The following is an 18,629-nucleotide window of genomic DNA, read 5'->3' as shown; positions in this document are numbered from 1 at the left end:
GATGCATGACATGAATCTTGAGTACTGGCAGGCCTTTTGCTGTTTCTGCTTTGGTTTTATTTTGCCTATGTCTGTTGAAATGAGTGAGAAAACATGTTAAAAGGGGGAATTTGGCATGTTCTGGCATTGCTCATCTGCTAGTGGGAACAGCTAACCAACATTTGCCAACAGTGGCAATTATTGGCCTATAGAACATGCATGTTGAAGGTTTTTGTTACTAGTTTTCTTCAGTTATTTCACTGATCTCATCAGGAAGTAAGAGGTATCTGAGGCATGAGACTGTGCTGAATTAGGTATATTTTAAATGTGTGATGAAAAGATCCACATAATGGGAAAGCTGTGTTGCAGTTTGGTTTCTAATAAGTTGTACTGGGATATTTTGCACATTTTGCAAGGTAGTTTTTGTGATGGTTGTTGTCTTTGCAGATAATATGACAGTCAAAGTTATAACTACTTGAATTAGTTGTAAGGACATTGCAGATTGGAAGCCTGTTTACAAGTGCCTCGTAATGAGTGCATTGCTGAGTGCCACAGTATCTGAGCTGAGACTATATATTATTGTCATAAATTTTCTTCTCTCTTATTTAATTTGCTTATAGGCCATGCACTCTATGTGTAGGAAGCCATATACTATTTTGTGATAAGCTGTGTCTTGGTTGTGCTGTCAGATTTCTTGCGATAACCATAACAGCTACACAAAGGGTGACTGTAAAATTTGTGGGGATAGCATGAACCATTTTCTACCTGGGTTTGCAGTTTTGGTGAGCTTTATTGACTTCAGACTTCATTTGGATTGACAGATATTTAAGCAATTCTTTCTACTGCATCCTTGATATCCTTACTTGGTACTGAAGAATGTACAAAATTACTCTGCGATAAATAGCTCATGTCTTTGATATTCTGTGTTCATTAGAAATAATCATGAAGGTACTGACTGGAGGTTTTTACCCTGTTCACTCTGGATCTCGAGATCTTGGATTCAGATGCGTGATGCTGCCTGGTCTGTTCTCTCTGCAGCTGGAAAGTGCTCAGAGCTCTTTTTGGCCTTTGCACATTTGAAAAATGAGTTAGTTGGTTTATTTTGTAGGACATGTGAACTGAAGGCCAATGAGAGAATGGAGTTGTTTCCTGTTTCTGTGTTAGGCTCCTGGTTATGATGCTTGTTGTCATTTGCAAATTCTAGTGCACTATTGAACTTCTTGTGTGTGTTTAGGTGGTTCTGGTTGTTTCCTCATGGTAGAGGGTACTACCATTTTGATATTAGTGTTGGAAGTGGGGATAAGTGACATTTATTCTTTTCCTTTGTGCTCTTCTTACCCTGACAGTAAAAAGAACGTACGAAAGCAGCGGATGAAGATCTTGTACAACGCGGTTCTGGAAGCTCGAGAGCCCGGCACGGGCAGGCGCCTCTGTGACCTGTTCATGGTTAAACCATCCAAAAAGGACTATCCAGACTATTACAAAATTATCCTGGAGCCAATGGACTTGAAGATGATAGAGCACAACATCCGCAATGACAAGTACGTGGCGGAGGAGGCCATGATTGAGGACATGAAGCTCATGTTCCGCAACGCCAGGCATTACAATGAGGAAGGCTCCCAGGTACTCACTGCTGCTTTGCAGACATAAACTGCTGCCAGGATGGTTTAAATTGGGCTATTGCTTGTATTATTTATTGTAATTGTTTATTGAACTAAAGTAGAAATTCTTAGAACTACTGAGAAGGGATGTCTTAGAAGGAGAACAGCTTTGTTTTCATGGAAGTGGAGAGCATGAGATACCAGACTAGAAGGCCCAATTTGTTTAGTTCAGCAAAATGAGTCTGAAAGGAATGTGGTTTTCATCTAGAAGTATTTTGTTGGATGTGTCTCTATTATGATGTTTCTCAGGCAGTAAGAATGATGTGAAGCAGGGTGGTGGTAAGAAACCTCCAGCTGTTTCTGGTAAGGAGTTTGATCAGCTACTGCACAGGACTTCATCACCAGGATTGGGTTTGAAGACCTCAGGGCTGTTTCTTTGTACCTTGGTGGAATCACAGTGGTTCAAGGAGTCTTTCATTGCTCAACAAAAGGGTTTGGTGAGGAAGTTGATAACACAGCTGCCCCTTGCCATTTTGTAGTCTTTGGAATAGAAATGCAGCTTAACTGGATAATGTCTTCAACATTTGTAGCTCTCTGATTTAGACAGTGCCATCATTCTGTTTACCTGTGCAAGTCAGTTAAAAAGAAAGGCTTATTTCTCAAATGTACACTATAATTAAAATACTCAGTTTTGCTTTCAGCTTTTCCAAACTAGCATTTAAGTGTTTCTTAGGAGCTAGTTCTAAACTAGTCTAAACACAACAAACCTTGTTTTGGTTGGATTGTGTTTACTTTATTAATTAATAGGTGTACAATGATGCCCATATGCTGGAAAAGATCCTTAAAGAAAAAAGGAAAGAGCTGGGACCCTTGGCTGAAGATGATGATGTTGCATCCCCTAAACTAAAGCTAAGTAAGACAACCTTGTGCGTTACCTTGTCTCATTTCAATACTTAAAACACAATATAGGTGAACAGATCTTCCTTTTATAATAGACATGTTCTGCACAGTTGATAACACTGACAAGGAAAGCAGAATTATATTTTCAAAATCTTGATAGCAATGACATGTCTATTTTTTACAATAGAATTAAGTTGCTGCATGTAGTGATTTCTAAGAAAAGTGACTTAAAGTAAAGAAAAAGACTTGGGAATGGGTGGAAAGATTAAGATTTAGTCATATAATGTTATCCAGATGTTAAATGGGCATTATGTGCTCAGTCAAGTAAGAGGCTTCTCAAATTGAACAAACCTTTTAATTTCACTGGTTAAATGTCTGCGATTTCCACAGAAAAATTAAAAAAAGTGAACTCAGTTTGACAGATTATTAAAAGCCACGAAAAATGTGGAAATGAAGTTTGCCATGTCTGTTCTCGAGCTGTTGCCCTTACAAACTTGCTACTACTCAAATCTTATGTTGTCTTAGTATGTGTTCAGAACTGAGCAAACTAAGATGGATAAAATTGCACAAAAACCTTAAAGAAAATAACTAGAGAACTCTCAGGCAGAGTCTGTGCAATGGAGTAACAGAGATCCTGAGTTAATCAAAAAGTCAACCTGATAATCCCATGAGAGGCCTTGATTTACGTTTTACTTGTACTAATCCTTTCTAATGTGGCATAAACGTCATAAAGGAATCTGATAATATTTTGAATACTTAGTGATAGCAAAACCCCTGGGATGACAGGATTTTTAACAGCTACAGAGACAAATTCATGGAGAGCTGTAAGACCAAAATGAGTTTAGAGGAATTTGTTAACGATATTAGGTAGGAAAAGATGTTTTCCATGCTGAAGGCTGAGGAGGCCTTTGCCAGGTGGAGCATGGAGCAACATATTCTGTGTTTGCCAGAGAGAGCATTAAAAAAAAAATTCATAGAGTTATGAAAAATAAAGAAATGGAAGGGGCTCCATGTTGTGCTCACACCATGAAGTTCTTCCATGAACAATTCTCCTGTGGAAACTGGAGATTGACAAAGAAGTGTGTCACTATAGGACACAAAACGAATGACACGCACACCATCAGGTTGTCAGGGCAAAAAGAGAGAGGTTTATTTTTCAGCTTCGACTTATATAGATTTTGGACAATGACCAGGGATTGGACAATGAGGTTGCCACCTCTCCAATCCCACTGGTCAAACTAGAAATCCATCAATTATCCTTCCTCCATAGAGGAATGTAAATATCACTTTGTTTACATAACAATCCGTGAGAAACTCTGCTACAAAAACAGAAACATCAGAAGGCTGAGAAAGATCAGGGCGACAGAAGTGTATAAGTTCTCAGCTTTGTCATTTTAACTGCCTTTTTGTTTCTGTCATGTTAGGTAGGAAGAGTGGCATTTCTCCCAAGAAGTCCAAGTACATGACCCCAATGCAGCAGAAGCTGAACGAGGTGTACGAGGCGGTGAAGAACTACACGGACAAGCGTGGGCGGCGGCTGAGCGCCATCTTTCTGCGGCTGCCCTCCCGCTCCGAGCTCCCCGACTACTACCTCACCATCAAAAAGCCCGTGGACATGGAGAAGATCAGGAGCCACATGATGGCAAATAAGTACCAGGACATTGACTCCATGGTGGAGGACTTTGTCATGATGTTCAATAACGCCTGCACGTACAATGAGCCGGAGTCTTTGATTTATAAAGACGCCCTGGTCCTCCACAAAGTTTTGCTTGAAACTCGGAGAGAAATAGAAGGAGATGAGGATTCTCATGTACCCAATGTCACTTTGCTGATTCAGGAACTTATCCATAACCTCTTTGTATCTGTTATGAGCCACCAGGATGATGAGGGCAGATGCTACAGCGACTCCTTAGCTGAGATTCCTGCTGTTGATCCCAACTTCCCGAATAAGCCTCCTCTGACTTTTGATATTATCCGAAAAAATGTTGAAAATAATCGCTATAGAAGATTGGACTTGTTCCAGGAGAACATGTTTGAGGTACTGGAGAGGGCACGGAGAATGAACAGGTGAGCAAACCCTTATTTTTCAGGAATCCTTTATCACGAGTTTTGCATTTAATGTTAGACAAAACCTGAAGTGCTTTTTAAAGTGTTTGCTTTCCTTGATATGGGTGTTTAGAAAACTAGATCTCACAAGCTCTTATCAGGTCTTCAGGGGAATGTTTGCTTTGATTTGAAAACAAGGAGTGAGTTAGTTTTCTCCTAAGAGATTATTCTGACAATTATCTTCCAAAGGAGCACCTTACGACAAACAGATTCCTGCTAACTTTCAAACTGAAAAAGTGAAGAGAGCTGTTCTCTAAGTGCTCAAATAGTGAATTATTCTTTTGAGGCAATCACACTTGGGAGAGTTGTGGTAACACTATGCAAAAACACTTGCAACAATGCAACAATTAACGCTTGCAGCTTTTTGTAGTGTTTTGCTTGAATTCAGTAGCCTTTTAGGGAATGCGCAGATGAGACCTTGACTGTGGAGAGGAGGTAGAAAATTATCTTAAAACATCTACTAAGAGGAGTATGGACAATTAAAATAAGTCAATTTTGTTAGTAGTGCTGTTATTACTCAAGTTTTCAGAGGTTAACAGATTGTAGAGGTCCAGTGACAAGTAGTCTTGGTCACAACTAGTTACCTTTGATTTTCCTGGCATTTCAGGACTGATGTATACAAAAATACTATTTTGGATAAACTGTAATGCAAATTGACAGTGGACTAACAGGTGAAGCTTCACTTAATGCTTCATGGATTTAAGTCTCTGCTGCTGCTTATGAGTAAGCACAGAAATCTGTTGGCAGAGTGAAGCTTTCAATTGATCACAAAGAGTGGTGGTTGATGAGTGTGTTTAGGCTCTGGTTTGACCCTGCACAAACTGTGTTTTTTCTCTGTTGCTCATGTTTTTGTACAGGACTGATTCAGAGATCTATGAGGATGCAGTGGAACTTCAGCAGTTCTTCATTAAAATTCGAGATGAACTGTGTAAAAATGGAGAGATTCTGCTGTCACCTGCTCTCAGCTACACCACCAAGCATCTTCACAATGATGTAGAAAAGGAAAAGAAGGAAAAGCTGCCCAAAGAAATAGAGGAGGATAAGCTCAAAAGGGAGGAGGAGAAGAGAGGTAGCTACTTTTGTTTCGTTAATTTCAAATGTACTAAATGAAAAATATAGCCACACGTCTGATATGTTGCTGCAGCTTTGCCTGCTGAAAGGACCTCAATAGTCTGCTTGTCCCCCAGTCTTCCATTTTCAAGTTATGAGAGACTTACTTTGTTATGATCCTTATCAGCCAGGCCAGAGGGCTTCAAGAAAGAGAAGTAGGTAAATATTAACCCTATGTGAACTCTTTAATCAGAATGCATTGGGGTAGTAGTAATATTTCAAAGATATTAAAAAAGAAACAGATTTTTTTTACTTTTGTTTTCTGCTGATAATAAACCTAACAATGAATATTCCCATTGACCTTTTAGTCATTCTCTTTTTGACAAATACTGATGCTGTGGTCTATGATCAGGCTCAGTTGCTAAAGAATGGAGGTTTGAAAAGCCTTTTGTGTTTTGGCTACTGTGGATGTGAAGAGAAGTGGGCTTGCACTGTTTTGTAGGGCATGAGGCCTACTCTGAAGGTCCTTTATTTCACAGTTCCTGGTTGTTTCTGTCCATGTTCCATTGTGCACCATGTTTAGAGGAATAAATAAGGTCTCCAATTGCTCCTTTCCACAGAAAGGAGCAGAGCTGTTGGCAATTTTGTCCTTGAATCCTCTTTCTAACATGGTCATCTTCCCTCATAGATGGCAGCAGCAATAAAGTCTGGTTACTTCAGGCTCAGAGTGAGGCACTGACGTCAGGAATCCTGGCTAATATGGAAATGTGACATTACTAACATCTGTTTTTCCCTTCTTGAAACAAGAAGCTGAAAAGAGTGAAGATTCCTCTGGATCATCTGGGCTGTCAAGTTTGCATCGGACCTACAGCCAGGACTGCAGCTTCAAGAACAGCATGTACCATGTGGGGGATTATGTGTATGTGGAGCCTGCAGAGGCCAACCTGCAGCCCCACATCGTCTGCATTGAGAGGCTCTGGGAAGATTCAGCTGGTAAGGATGTCCTTGCTGCAGGAAAACACTACAGTGAAACTTATTATTATTATTTTAAGCTTCCAATTTAACTTTTTTTCCTGTGTAGATGTTATTTACTTTATTTGTAGAACTGTTTGGAGCAGTGAGGGTGTTTTTTTTTGTTGTTGTCGTTTCTGAGTTGTTTTTTTCTAAAGAATAGTACAAATAGAAAATTCTTTGGACAGCATGTGCTTTTTTTGGTGTTCATATCTACCTACCCTCAAATTGTAATCCTTGCAGGGATGGGATTCTGAGTGGGATGGACTCCTTGTGGTTTAGGTGCAGAAGAACTGTTTTTCTGTGCTGAGAAATCTGAACCAAAGTTGGGCACTGGTTTCCTTTGATTTAGAAAAATAGTACATATTTGTAACTTCTTTATAAATCATTGTTATCAATTTGAGTTTGTCATCATGTAATTTGTCACAGCATAAAATGAAAGAAATAGTTCTTAAAAATCTTAAAAACAGTTACCTCAGATTCTTTAAATAACCAGGTGATTGTTGTGTGGACTTCAAAGCCATTTCAAGGCCTGAAAGTCAAGATCTATAAATAAGAACAAATTTCTCCTTTAGTTTGCTGAGTCAGGTTTTACTAGAGAAATAACAATTTGCAGGCTTTTTTAAAAACCTTGTTTTCCTTTTCTGAAAAGTTGACTATTGCCCTGTTGAAAAGCAGATTGCCCTTAGTATAAATGACTACATGGTCATTTGATTAATCAGTCAATTGCTAATTGTTCTTACTTGGCTCATGCACTAGAGAATGTAATTTTACATTTTTTTCTTTCTATCTCCCTTCTCTTTTTTGTGTTTTCTATTTTAAAGGGGAGAAATGGCTCTATGGCTGCTGGTTTTATCGACCAAACGAAACTTTTCACCTTGCAACACGAAAATTCCTGGAGAAAGAAGTTTTTAAAAGTGATTATTACAATAAAGTTCCTGTTAGCAAAATTTTAGGCAAATGTGTGGTCATGTTTGTCAAGGTGAGAGACTGTTCAGACTAATTTATAAAACAAGTAAAGCTTTCTGCTATTTCCTGCAGAGCTGTAGGCACCCTTAACACAGACACATTCCACTAATACCTAAATAAAGTATGACTTGCTTCTGTGGGCTGTTGGGATCTTCCTTTGCTTCCTGAGATAAGTGGTTCACCCAGGTGTTGGAGTTTCCCTGTGCTGGTTGATTTGTGCTTATGGTCACCCCTGGCTTGGTGAATGCGTCCTTTATCCAAGTCAAAGCTCAGAAATGTTGTGAAGCTGGTTTTAGGCTGCAGATCTTGTACTTGTTAATGTACTGGATTGGTAAATGAATAAAACCTAACTCTTCTCACATGCCAACCCGTACTGAATTAGCTCCTTCTCCAAGGGTGACATTTCTTGTTTCTTGTTATTCTTAGTAAAACTTGGACGTCAAACTGGAAGAAGAAAACTCAGCAAAAAGCCTTCTGACAGAAGCATAGAAAGCACTAAATCCATGAGAGGGTGTTCAGTGTGAGTCTGTGGGGTGTGGGCGTTGCTGAAATATTTCCTATTTTTCCTTCAATCTGCAGGAATATTTTAAATTGTGCCCTGAAAACTTCAGAGATGAGGATGTCTACGTGTGCGAGTCTCGCTATTCTGCGAAGACCAAGTCTTTTAAGAAGATTAAACTGTGGACCATGCCTGTGAGCTCTGTCAGATTCGTCCCACGAGATGTGCCCCTGCCTGTGGTCAGAGTTGCTTCTGTGTTTGCCAATACAGACAAAGTAGATGAGGAGAAACACAGTGAAACACTGGAGGACAGTAAGGTGGGAGAAAGTATCCTTCATCTTGAAAAGGTATGCAAGGGGAATGTTGTTTGTATTTGACAGATATAGAGTGACAAAATATTAGCCCTCATGGTTTGGGTTTCACCACAATAAAATATAAAGAATGTTGCTGAATTTCTTAGGGAAAGAAAACATGATTTATATATATAGATATTGAACTACCTTGACTGAGGCCTAACCTGAGGCCTAAATTGGGGCCCAAGGCCTGTGACACAGCAAAAAATTTCTCAGTTAGCTGTGGCATAGTTAGAATTAGGTATTAAGGTGTTTGGGAAAGATAATAGGGTGTTGAAGGTCACTGAATAGAATTGTTAGCATGCAGGTGTAGGCCACCTTAAGGGTGAGCCAAACAATGTATGTTTACATTTTTTACTCTGCTGTGTGCCAATGAAAATGTGTCTGTATTTGTAAACTATCTGAAAGAGTATATAACCTGCCATTTTAGATGAAATAGAGGGACTTTGTAGAATTAACCATATTGGTCGTATCTACGTCTGTCTCAGTCCAACCCTCTCTTAAAATTGGGATCCCTGGCTTTTAAAGAATATAATATTTCTGTTATAAATTGTATTACAGACATTTGTAAAATAACACAAAATATAAATAGATGTAACAGAAAACAATAAACTGTGTAAATATTTGTTATAAGCATCTTTCTTGTGGCCACGTGATGGGGTTGGTTGGATTTTTTACCACTCCAGAAAATAACACTTTTACTGTAAAGCCTGCCCTAAGCCTAAAGCACCAGTAAAACAAAAAGTCTCATTTTAGTTCATGGCAGTGCTGAAATGCTTTGTGGTGTAGCACTTCAGTAAAGCGGTCAGTAGCTAGGCAGCAGTAAGAAATACATATATTATTGTATTGCTTGGGGCCTGTCTGTAGTTGATAACTAAGTAGTTTATTGCCAAAATGCTTAAGAATATTTCTGTCCAACATAGTGGATAAAATGGTTATTAATTATACTTAGACTAAGAAAACAAATAAATTTAGGTAAATGTATTAAAATCAGTTAAATTTAATTAGTTTTGTCTGAAATAAATTTAGAGCCATGAAAAAATAAGAGACATTAAATATCACAAATCACTAAAAAAACCATGAAAAATCCACTTTGTATTTTCTAACAGAACCTGAGAACACAGTACCCAGCACACCCATTCTCAGATACCTAGTGTGTATTAGTCTGTTTATTCACATCATGACAAAAGATGAGAGAAGGAAAATTCATGGTGTCTTTTCCTTCCATGCCTTGGTGAGACAGCCTGTGTTTCTTTGGCTTCCTGGAATCCCAGGCTGAAAGATTAAATGAGGCACAATTTGAGTTTTTACTAAAAAGTAAGAAATTAAATAGGGCAGATGGTATGAATTTGTAAACAATACAGGGAATGTTCATATTATTGTATAAGAGAGTTGAATCTTTTTTTGTGTGTGTCTGTTAGCTTGGCCATATATTCAGTTCTTGCTTCCTAAGCACGTTATTGGGCTTCAAACCATCAAAGCTGACAAGGCTTGGCTTGGCCACTTGACATTGAAGGACTTGAACAAAAAAGACCCCATAAATTACTATCCTGGCAAAATTAGACCTTTGTGAAATACGAAAGCTTATGACAGACATGGAAGGTGTCTTCAGCTTTGCAGTTTTAATTCAGGAAACTTGTGCACACATCTCTGCTTAGTGCTTAGTTGTTTTTGTTAACACCAAGATAGGGCAAAGCCCTTTACTGGTACCTGGCATCTCTTTATTTCCGTGCTTGGTTTTGCTCCTTCCTCAAGTTTCTAAATGCTTCTTCTTTTGCAGGACAAAGAAGATGTTCCAGTAGAAATGTCCAATGGGGAACCTGGTTGCCATTACTTTGAGCAGCTCTGCTACAATGACATGTGGCTGAAGGTTGGGGACTGTGTCTTCATAAAATCACACGGGCTGGTGCGGCCTCGAGTAGGAAGGTAGGGGCAGCTCCTTTGTTTGCAGTTTACAGCTGTAAAAATAACTTGGATAAAAGGGGCTGGTTGCAAAAAGGTGCGAAAGAGAATGGGAAAAAATGTGAGTGAAGTGTTACAAAGTCTTGGTAGGTTGAGGTGGAATTTTAGCTGCCTAATAGAAACCTGGTCCACTTGTACATTGGAATTGGCTGTTCTGTCTTCGTTTTCCACTGATGGTCTTCCTGAACATCCTACTGCCTCATTTGGGAGAAATGGCTTTGCATTTATGTTGCTGGTTTGGTTTCTGTGCAGAATTGAGAAGATGTGGGTGCGAGATGGAGCCGCCTATTTCTTTGGTCCAATCTTTATACATCCTGAAGAAACTGAGCATGAGCCAACTAAAATGTTCTACAAGAAGGAGGTGTTTTTGAGTAACTTGGAGGAGACCTGTCCCATGACTTGCATTTTAGGTAATTATTAACAGCTTTAATCTGATGGACATCTTTTCCTACACAGTCTGAAGTGATTGAAGGCAATGTGTAGGCTTGATTCCAAGTATGCCTTTTTCACTGAGGGAGGGAGGAGATATTGTTCAGTGAGTTTCTAATATCCATTCCTGCCTGTGGGACCTGTGGTGAGAATTCACTATAAGGAAGCTTTCTTACAATGAGGGAATTACTTGTATGATATGAAAGTGAACATTGTTTGCCGCCAGAGAACAGAGAACAGAAAACTCCCATTACTCTTGGATATTAATGTAATTACTCCAGTACATATTACCTGGAAAGTTGAAAGGAGGAGGAAGAGGAGGAGGTTGAAATTTCATTTGTTGCAGAAGATGATGGCTGTGTACTGTGTTTTGGAATTATGATGCTGTGATAAGTATGGTAACTGACAGTGGTCATGGGGGCTTGTGATTTTGTGGGTTCTCTAGCTCTTAAAAAAAAAAAAAATCCAAAAGCTGCATTAAGTTGCTGTAGGTTTCTTGTGAGCGCCATTATTTGGTTGGAATATCAGTTGATGTATTTTTCGTAGTTGCGCTAAATTCCAGGAATCTTCCAGACTTACAAGACAGGCAAAAGAATGGACTTTCCACACTTTTGAAAAGAAAGTCTGCAAGTGTGGCTGCCTTCTTACCCAGCTCTTTCATTTCTGCAGGAAAGTGTGTGGTTCTGTCATTCAAAGACTTCCTCTCCTGCAGACCAACAGAAATCTCCGAAAACGATGTTTTTCTTTGCGAGAGCCGCTACAACGAAAGTGACAAACAAATGAAGAAATTCAAGGGGTTGAAGAGGTTTTCACTGTCTGCCAAAGTTGTAGATGATGAAATATACTATTTTAGGTAAAAATGTGAGGGGAATGAGGGGCTCACCTGAGCACTCTTCTGGATTGTTGTGGACTGGCAGCTAAGCCCCCATCCAGCTTCTTGGTCACTGCCCCGCAGTGGAATAGGGGAGAGAATTTGAGGGGCAGAAGGAAGAAAAACTCCTGGCTCAAGTTAAAAACAGTTGGAAAAGTGAAGCAAAGCTACATGCACAAGCAGAGCAAGATAAGGAATTGATTCCCCACTTTTCATCAGCAGGTTTAGCTTATGAAACAGATGTTTAGCTTTTTCCTAGAAAGCAGAGCCTTGGCACATGGAATGGTGCCACTGGGAAAGACAAATGCCATAACCCGGAATGTACCCTGTCCTTTCCTTCTCCCCATATTTTATTGCTGAGCACAGTGTCAGAGTATGAAATATCCCCTTGGCTGGTTTGGCTTAGCTGTCCTGGTTTCTCCCAAATCACTGCCCAGCCCCAGCCTGCTGGGGCACAGAGTGGGGAAGAGGAAAGCCCTTGATGTTGAGCTGTTCAGCACTAATTAGAGCAGAATGTGTTATCCACACTATTGACTCACAGATCCAAAACAATTAACCCATCCCAGCCTGACCCAGGACATCATAGAAGTCAGAGGTGTAATTTCAGATAACCACACTCTTGGGAAGAAATCCAGATAGCATCAGTCTTTTTATGGTCTTAATACCAATGGATGTTTTCTTTTTCTTCCTCTGACTTCAAGAAAAGTCATTACTTTGTCAGATTGGTGCATTCTTATGGATATTGTGAAAATACTTAAGTGGTCATTATGAGTAAGGAAAACCTGTTGGTGAACATTCATATTAATAAAATAAAAATATTAAGTTCTAACTTAAGTAAAATGTGAAATCTAAGGAAGCTGTGGTGTTAACTGCCTTCTATTGTAGAAATTAAGTAGTTGTATTGAAATCCCCTTCTAACTCATAAAACATCCTTCTAACAAGTGACTGAAAAGAAACACTGGCCATAGACACAAAATTAGTTCTGCTCAGGGTTCTGAAATGAAGCATAGGCACCTCTCGTCACCATTATTTCTATATTGTTCAGTCAGAAATTAAGAAAAGTTTATTTTCTCTTCAAAAACAAGTTCTTTCTCTTGGAAGATATGAGTCTGTTCTCAGCTGCTTTTTGTCTTCCTCCTCCACCTTCCAGAAAACCCATAGTTCCTCAGAAAGAGCCATCTCCTCTACTGGAAAAGAAGATTCAGCAGCTGGAAGCAAAATTTGCTGAGTTGGAAGGAGGTGATGAAGACATGGAAGAGATGGGAGAGGAGGAAGGGGATATGACTGAAACACCTTCTATGCCTCAGCTTCAGGCCCCCTTAGCCAGTGATTTGGATATAATGCCTTATACTCCACCACAGGTAAGGACTTTCCTTCAGGACCCCTTAAACCTTTATATTCCACATTCTTTTCCCAATCCAAATGAAGAAACTAAAATTTTATCATATACAAACAAAGGATTTGTACTGAAGTTTACAAGTATATGGAGTAAATGACATGAAACAATTTTGGCATATCCAATACGTTATCCAGGTGATAGTGTTTCATTCCATTAAAATATTTTTAAAGAAAATCATTCAGCTGAGAAAAATCCAGGGTATATTTTTATGTATTAGTGTTGTTTCTAATAATGGGGTTTTCTGTGACACTTATTCAGAAGTATCAGGCCTTTACATAAAATTCAAATGAATATATAATATAATGATTTATATAAATTTTCTTACACAAGCCCTGGAATTTGTGTAACTGAGTATGAAAGCAGAATGAGGAACTGCTTTAGCTAGAAAATTCAACTAACCAAAAAAGTTGGTTTGCAACTGGATTAAATCCTTTATCTGTGTCAGCACACGCCCACATCCAAGCTAATGCCAGTCTTAAAGAGGCAATGGGAATGATCTGCTGGGAACAGGAGGGAGTTTCAGACACTTTTGTGACCAGCAATGTGAATTTCTGCTGCATTACGTTGAAAGGATGTGACCCCAGGGTAGAAAGAGTTGCTGAAGTTGAAAGCTTTTGCCTGGTTTGAGTGTGATGTTTTGCTATGTGGGCAACCACCAAATGCATTTTCCCTTGCAAGGTTGCTCACTGCTCTTGTTTAATGTGATGAATTTTATAATGGCAGCTTGAAAAATCTTGAAGAGTGTTCCAACAGAAGTGGAATTTTATCTAACAACTGTTAAACCCCAGAACTTTTAAGCTTTTTTTTTTTCTTCTGCCAACAAAGAAGCTCTTACAACACCTAAGTGAGGAGACAAGACAAGTGAATTTGTGGTATTGTGAGGCCTGGCAGATGGGTGGGTGATGCTTTCCTACTGCAGTTTCTGTGAATTGAGTCAAAGTGCTTGGAAAAAAGATGTGCAGCTTCATTTGCTTCAGCAATATGGCTGAGAAAAGGCATAAAAGGGGCTCTGATTGATTTCTTCTTTTAACAAGCCTGAAAGTAAATATGCATTTATCTGGCTCCAGTGGAAAAGACTGTCCATTTAAAGTGTGTGTATGGGAGATGGAAAAGAACTGAGAATGCAAGAACCAAATTCGGAATTCTTATGATTTCTCCAAGTCCTGTTTGCCCTCCCAAACTGGTGGGGAGGCTTTTACATTAGGTTACTGTTACCAAAATTGTTGCAAGAACTACATAGGCTAAAACAGCTGGTAAACTTGTAGCTCTCTATTTGCAGATGTATCAGGGGCCAAACATATAATTAGATTTCCCTCTTTTTGGTTTGAGAATTCTCCATCTGCCAGTGTGGGCTTGCCGAAGAAGCCAGGATGGAATTGTATGTGCTCTGTTCATCACCCCAAACCCTGGGTGAAGTTTTCTTCACTTTCTGCAGACAAGTTGTCTTTAGGTTCATAATGACAACTTCAAGGGTGGATTGCAACTTAGTACAGTGACGTTTAGAATCACATTTAAATGGGCCCTCAGTTCATCTTGCTTAAACTGATAAAACTTTTTAAGAATTTTGGTATTAGTAAAACTTTGGTTTTGGCTGAGTGGAGAGTTGAACTGTGGGCTCAAAGCAGCAAGTAGAAGGAGTCAGTAGCATGGTCAGGATTTCAGGAGAGGAAGGAAACAGTTGAATATATTTTTGTTTCCTTTTTTACCTCCACCAGATACTTGGAAACAATGGCACTTTTCAAGCTGTGACAGATTTGTAATGTTTAGGGTATGAGAAAGCCCTTCAGAGCGTTTTGATGTGATGATACATTTATGGATCTTACTGGTCAGAGTATGGATAAATTAGGGTCTTCTATGACAAATATAGGTGGAAGCGCCTTCAAAAAGAGGCTCCAGCTGTGCCATCTCAGTACAGAGATGTCAGAATAGGTTAATTTTTTAGTGGCTGAAAACATCAAGGAGCTCTCACCAAGGGGCATCCATAGTAGGAAAAGCAAAGGAGCAGAATTTTTGTTGCTCATCAACATAAGGACATGATGTGAATCTGTGGTGCAGGTAAACAGTGATCAAAACTGGGCTTTGGTTTTTCAGGGAGAAATGGCTACTTACGTAATGAGAAGTGAACACAGGAGAGAAAGGAAGGTCTGGCAGGCAAAATAGCATTTAGAAGGTGGAACAAGGGAGAGTAGGCATTGCAAAGGCCAAGGAAGAAGTGGGGAAGCATTTTCCTAAAATGTGCAATGGCAAATAAAATATTTTACTCAACCTGTGTTGGCAACATCTCTGAGCAGCTCAATGGATGAAATCTGTGACATGACACAATTCCTTTTGTTCTCTTCTGGCCTTCTCTTTTGTACACTTGTGGTCATAACTGCTTTTTCTCACAGTCCACTCCCAAGTCTGTTAAGGGCAACACCAAGAAGGAGGGATCAAAAAGGAAGATCAACATGAGTGGGTACATCTTGTTTAGCAGCGAGATGAGAGCTGTGATTAAAGCTCAGCACCCAGACTACTCCTTTGGAGAGCTCAGCAGGCTTGTAGGAACTGAATGGAGAAACTTGGAAGCAACAAAGAAAGCAGAATATGAAGGTAAGTAAAAACTGAAATGCTGAACTCTTTTCTGCCTTTTTTTCTTTCTCAGCACTTTCTGTTGTTCACATGACGGGCTTAATAAAAGAAAATACTTACGTTTGTGTTCTGGACATACTTTAACGAGAAGTTCATATTGAAGGATGACTAAAGAGGAGCAAAGAGCATGTTTCAGTTATGTAGAGCACAGCTGATAATTTAAATGTCTTTGCCACAAGTAACCAAATTAACAAAGACCAAAAAATGGGGACAAGGTAGAAGTGATGTGGAGCTCCTGGGCTAGAAGTCAGTTGGAAAAATATTTTGTCAATGTTTCCTTAAAGAAGGACTGATGGGTATTTTGGACAAGAAGCTCTTGAGAGCTGTAGCAGCAGGTAAGAAAAGCTTACAGGAGAGCAGGGAAAGTTCATTATTAACAGTACTTAGAGCCCTAAGAGGCTTTGTAGTGTACTGTAAATACAACCTATTTTTCAGTACAGTATTAATCAACTTTTGTAACTGATTTTGTCAAGAGGTTTCATATCCTGAATTAAGCCTAGGAATATTTCATAATCATGAGATACTTTAGACCTATCTTTCATCCCTTTCCTCCCTTCTTTTCCTCAATTCCTTCCCTCCTTTCCTTTCTTTGCCTCCCTCCTTTTCTTCCCTCCCTCCTTTCCTTCCATTCCTTCCCTCCCTTCTGATAAATAATCATTGTGTTTTAACTTTTATTTGATTAAAATAAAATGCAACTGATCTTTAACAGCCAGCCCTTACCCAAGCCAAATACATGGGCTTAACATCCATAGTTATTTCTCTAGTTAATAGCATGTCAACCCTATTAACTACTGTACTGATGCAACATTATTGAAAGAAAATGCTACTTTGGATAGGAACATTTCTACACCCTTGAAAGTCATGGCCCAATTAAGTTATAACTTTTGAAATGAGATTTGATAGGTTTTCTGCACACTCATAACTTGAAGGCAGCTTTGATCTTGAGGCTGGAAGCTTGCATGCTGTCACTGTCCACTCTCAGCCACCACAGTCCCTTCTGACTTTTCAGTAGCACCTCTTTGCAGCTCTGGAGGATAGCACAGTACCCTTTGCTCTGTGCAAGTTTGCTTTGCAAATGCTGCAGAGGGAAATGGTAACACACTTTCTTTGTGAGACTACTGGGGCCTTACTTTGTTCTGTAGTTGTTTCATTTTACATCCTTCTAGGTGCATGTGTGATCTTTTTATTGGCAGATCCCTCCTTAAAGCCTCATCCTTCATCAGGAGGATGGCTGGCATGTCACTGCTTCTTTGCTTAGAGCAGCTTAAATTCCTGCACTTCTGCAGGAAGGCTCTGTTTGTCCACTGTGTTAATGACTGTCTGTGTGCTTCCATTTTAATCTTCCTTCTCAATTAAAATTTTCCGAAGCTTTTGGAGTTTGAGCTTCAGTTTCCCTGGCTTGGTGTCTGTCCCAAACTAGACTTACTTTTACTTGGTTTGGAGGGGTTGGGATGGGGTAACAAAGTGTCCAAACTGTGTTTGCTTACCCTGTGTGAAAGGAGAGAAACTCCACTCCTTCCCCTGTGAAAAGTCAAAATTCATGAGTTCCCTGGTGTGAGTGTGAACCAGGGAGCAGGGAGTGGGCTTGGTTTGACACCTCAGTTAAAAAGGGCCCTTCTGTTTTCTGGTGAAAAGTGGTTTACATTTTAGATCCATTTTGACCCACAGAAAGTTTTGTTGGTTTATGCGCAGGGTATTAGTTGATTTTTTTAGCAATAATTGAGTAACAAAGAAGCAGTGTTAGTGCATGGCTAAATAAAGTAAAATAAAAGGGATTGAGGGAAAGGCCTGTTGTAAGGAAAAGCTCTGTTCAAAGCATAAGGTCTCTTTCCTGTCTCTTGAGATGTGTTGGAAATGTTTGAATGTTCTCAAGTCCTGGCCTATGTGATTTGGGTTTATTATTGAGTATTAGAGTGAATGCTTTAGGCTGAACTTTCAGATACCTCCTCGAGTTCCCTTTGGCAGTGTTATTCCATTTGTTACTTCTATGGTAGTCAGGGCATGGATAGGGGCTAGATAAAACTTGAGTACTGTCCTACATCAGGTCCTTCTTCAAACCTCAGCACTCTGAATTCTGATAAAGCTGAACAGTTAACAGTAATTTCTCATTCATCAGAGTGTCTCTTTTGCTTTTGTTTGACCATTTTTGTTTTTTAGCTGCCCAAAAGTAAGTGAGACTCAGAACAACTGCTTCATCTTTTCCCGAAGTGCTTGCAGTGCTCTGGAGAGGATTTTCTCATTTTTCAACTTCAGGATCTAGCTTTAAATATCTTGTGTATTTTGTGCTCAACTGCATCTGAGTTGCCTGTATTAAATATAGGAATTTCGCTGCGTCGTCATCACTCCCTGAAATTGCAGAAATGGGAAGAAGGAAGGAAATGCCTTTGGAGATGAAGCTGATCTTTGAGTGTATGGAAATAGTGCTAGAAGCTGCACAAACAGGTTCTAGAGGAGTCAAAAGTGTGATAGATGTGAGAGCAGCGGCAGGATGCATAACTTAATCTCCTTGATGAACTTCTTAGCCTTCTTTTGACAGAGGACCTTGATTGCTGGCTTAGTGGCAGTTTCCATCTTTCACCAACTGCAAGAGAGCTCATAGCCCTGCATTCACTGTCGTTAAAATTTGCTGGAGATGTATCCTGCATCCATTTATTCTTCCTTATTCCTCATTGTGCCTGTCAGACACAACATTCAGAATAAACAAAGCAGGAACTTACATGGCCCTGAAGCACCTGGAGTGGTCATTCAGTATTTCTCCTTTTTTGTTTGCTTGGCTTTTGTTTTTTTCTTTCTTCTTCCCATGACCCTTTGCCCTTCCCTTAATATAAAATTGTCCTCTGGTCAGATTACCCTGCAGTAGATCTTTTGTTCT

The 18,629-nt window shown here is 39.5% G+C and overlaps 1 protein-coding gene across 6 annotated transcripts in view; it reads left to right on the top strand.

The window, feature by feature from the left end:
• Positions 1-18,629, top strand: part of PBRM1 (polybromo 1) — a gene marked incomplete at its 5' end in the record, with an annotated part of 56,992 nt that overhangs the window by 25,460 nt on the left and 12,903 nt on the right. For 5 of the 6 annotated variants that reach the window (XM_083869500.1, XM_083869501.1, XM_083869499.1 and 2 more), the window contains 12 exons: positions 1,326-1,602; positions 2,388-2,493; positions 3,905-4,547; positions 5,444-5,655; positions 6,444-6,629; positions 7,472-7,629; positions 8,196-8,462; positions 10,249-10,394; positions 10,683-10,840; positions 11,529-11,712; positions 12,881-13,091; positions 15,517-15,718. In XM_083869500.1, the coding sequence (XP_083725626.1) occupies positions 1,326-1,602; positions 2,388-2,493; positions 3,905-4,547; positions 5,444-5,655; positions 6,444-6,629; positions 7,472-7,629; positions 8,196-8,462; positions 10,249-10,394; positions 10,683-10,840; positions 11,529-11,712; positions 12,881-13,091; positions 15,517-15,718 (2,750 nt within the window). Of the gene's footprint in view, positions 1-1,325; positions 1,603-2,387; positions 2,494-3,904; positions 4,548-5,443; positions 5,656-6,443; positions 6,630-7,471; positions 7,630-8,195; positions 8,463-10,248; positions 10,395-10,682; positions 10,841-11,528; positions 11,713-12,880; positions 13,092-15,516; positions 15,719-18,077; positions 18,552-18,629 lie in introns of those variants that run through there. The other variant, XM_083869503.1, reaches the window with a different exon arrangement.

Source organism: Zosterops lateralis (assembly GCF_965231275.1).
Source record: "Zosterops lateralis genome assembly, chromosome: 11".
Taxonomy (NCBI): domain Eukaryota; kingdom Metazoa; phylum Chordata; class Aves; order Passeriformes; family Zosteropidae; genus Zosterops; species Zosterops lateralis.
The sequence above is the reverse complement of the archived record's forward strand: the minus strand, read 5'-3'. Positions and strand labels throughout refer to the sequence as shown.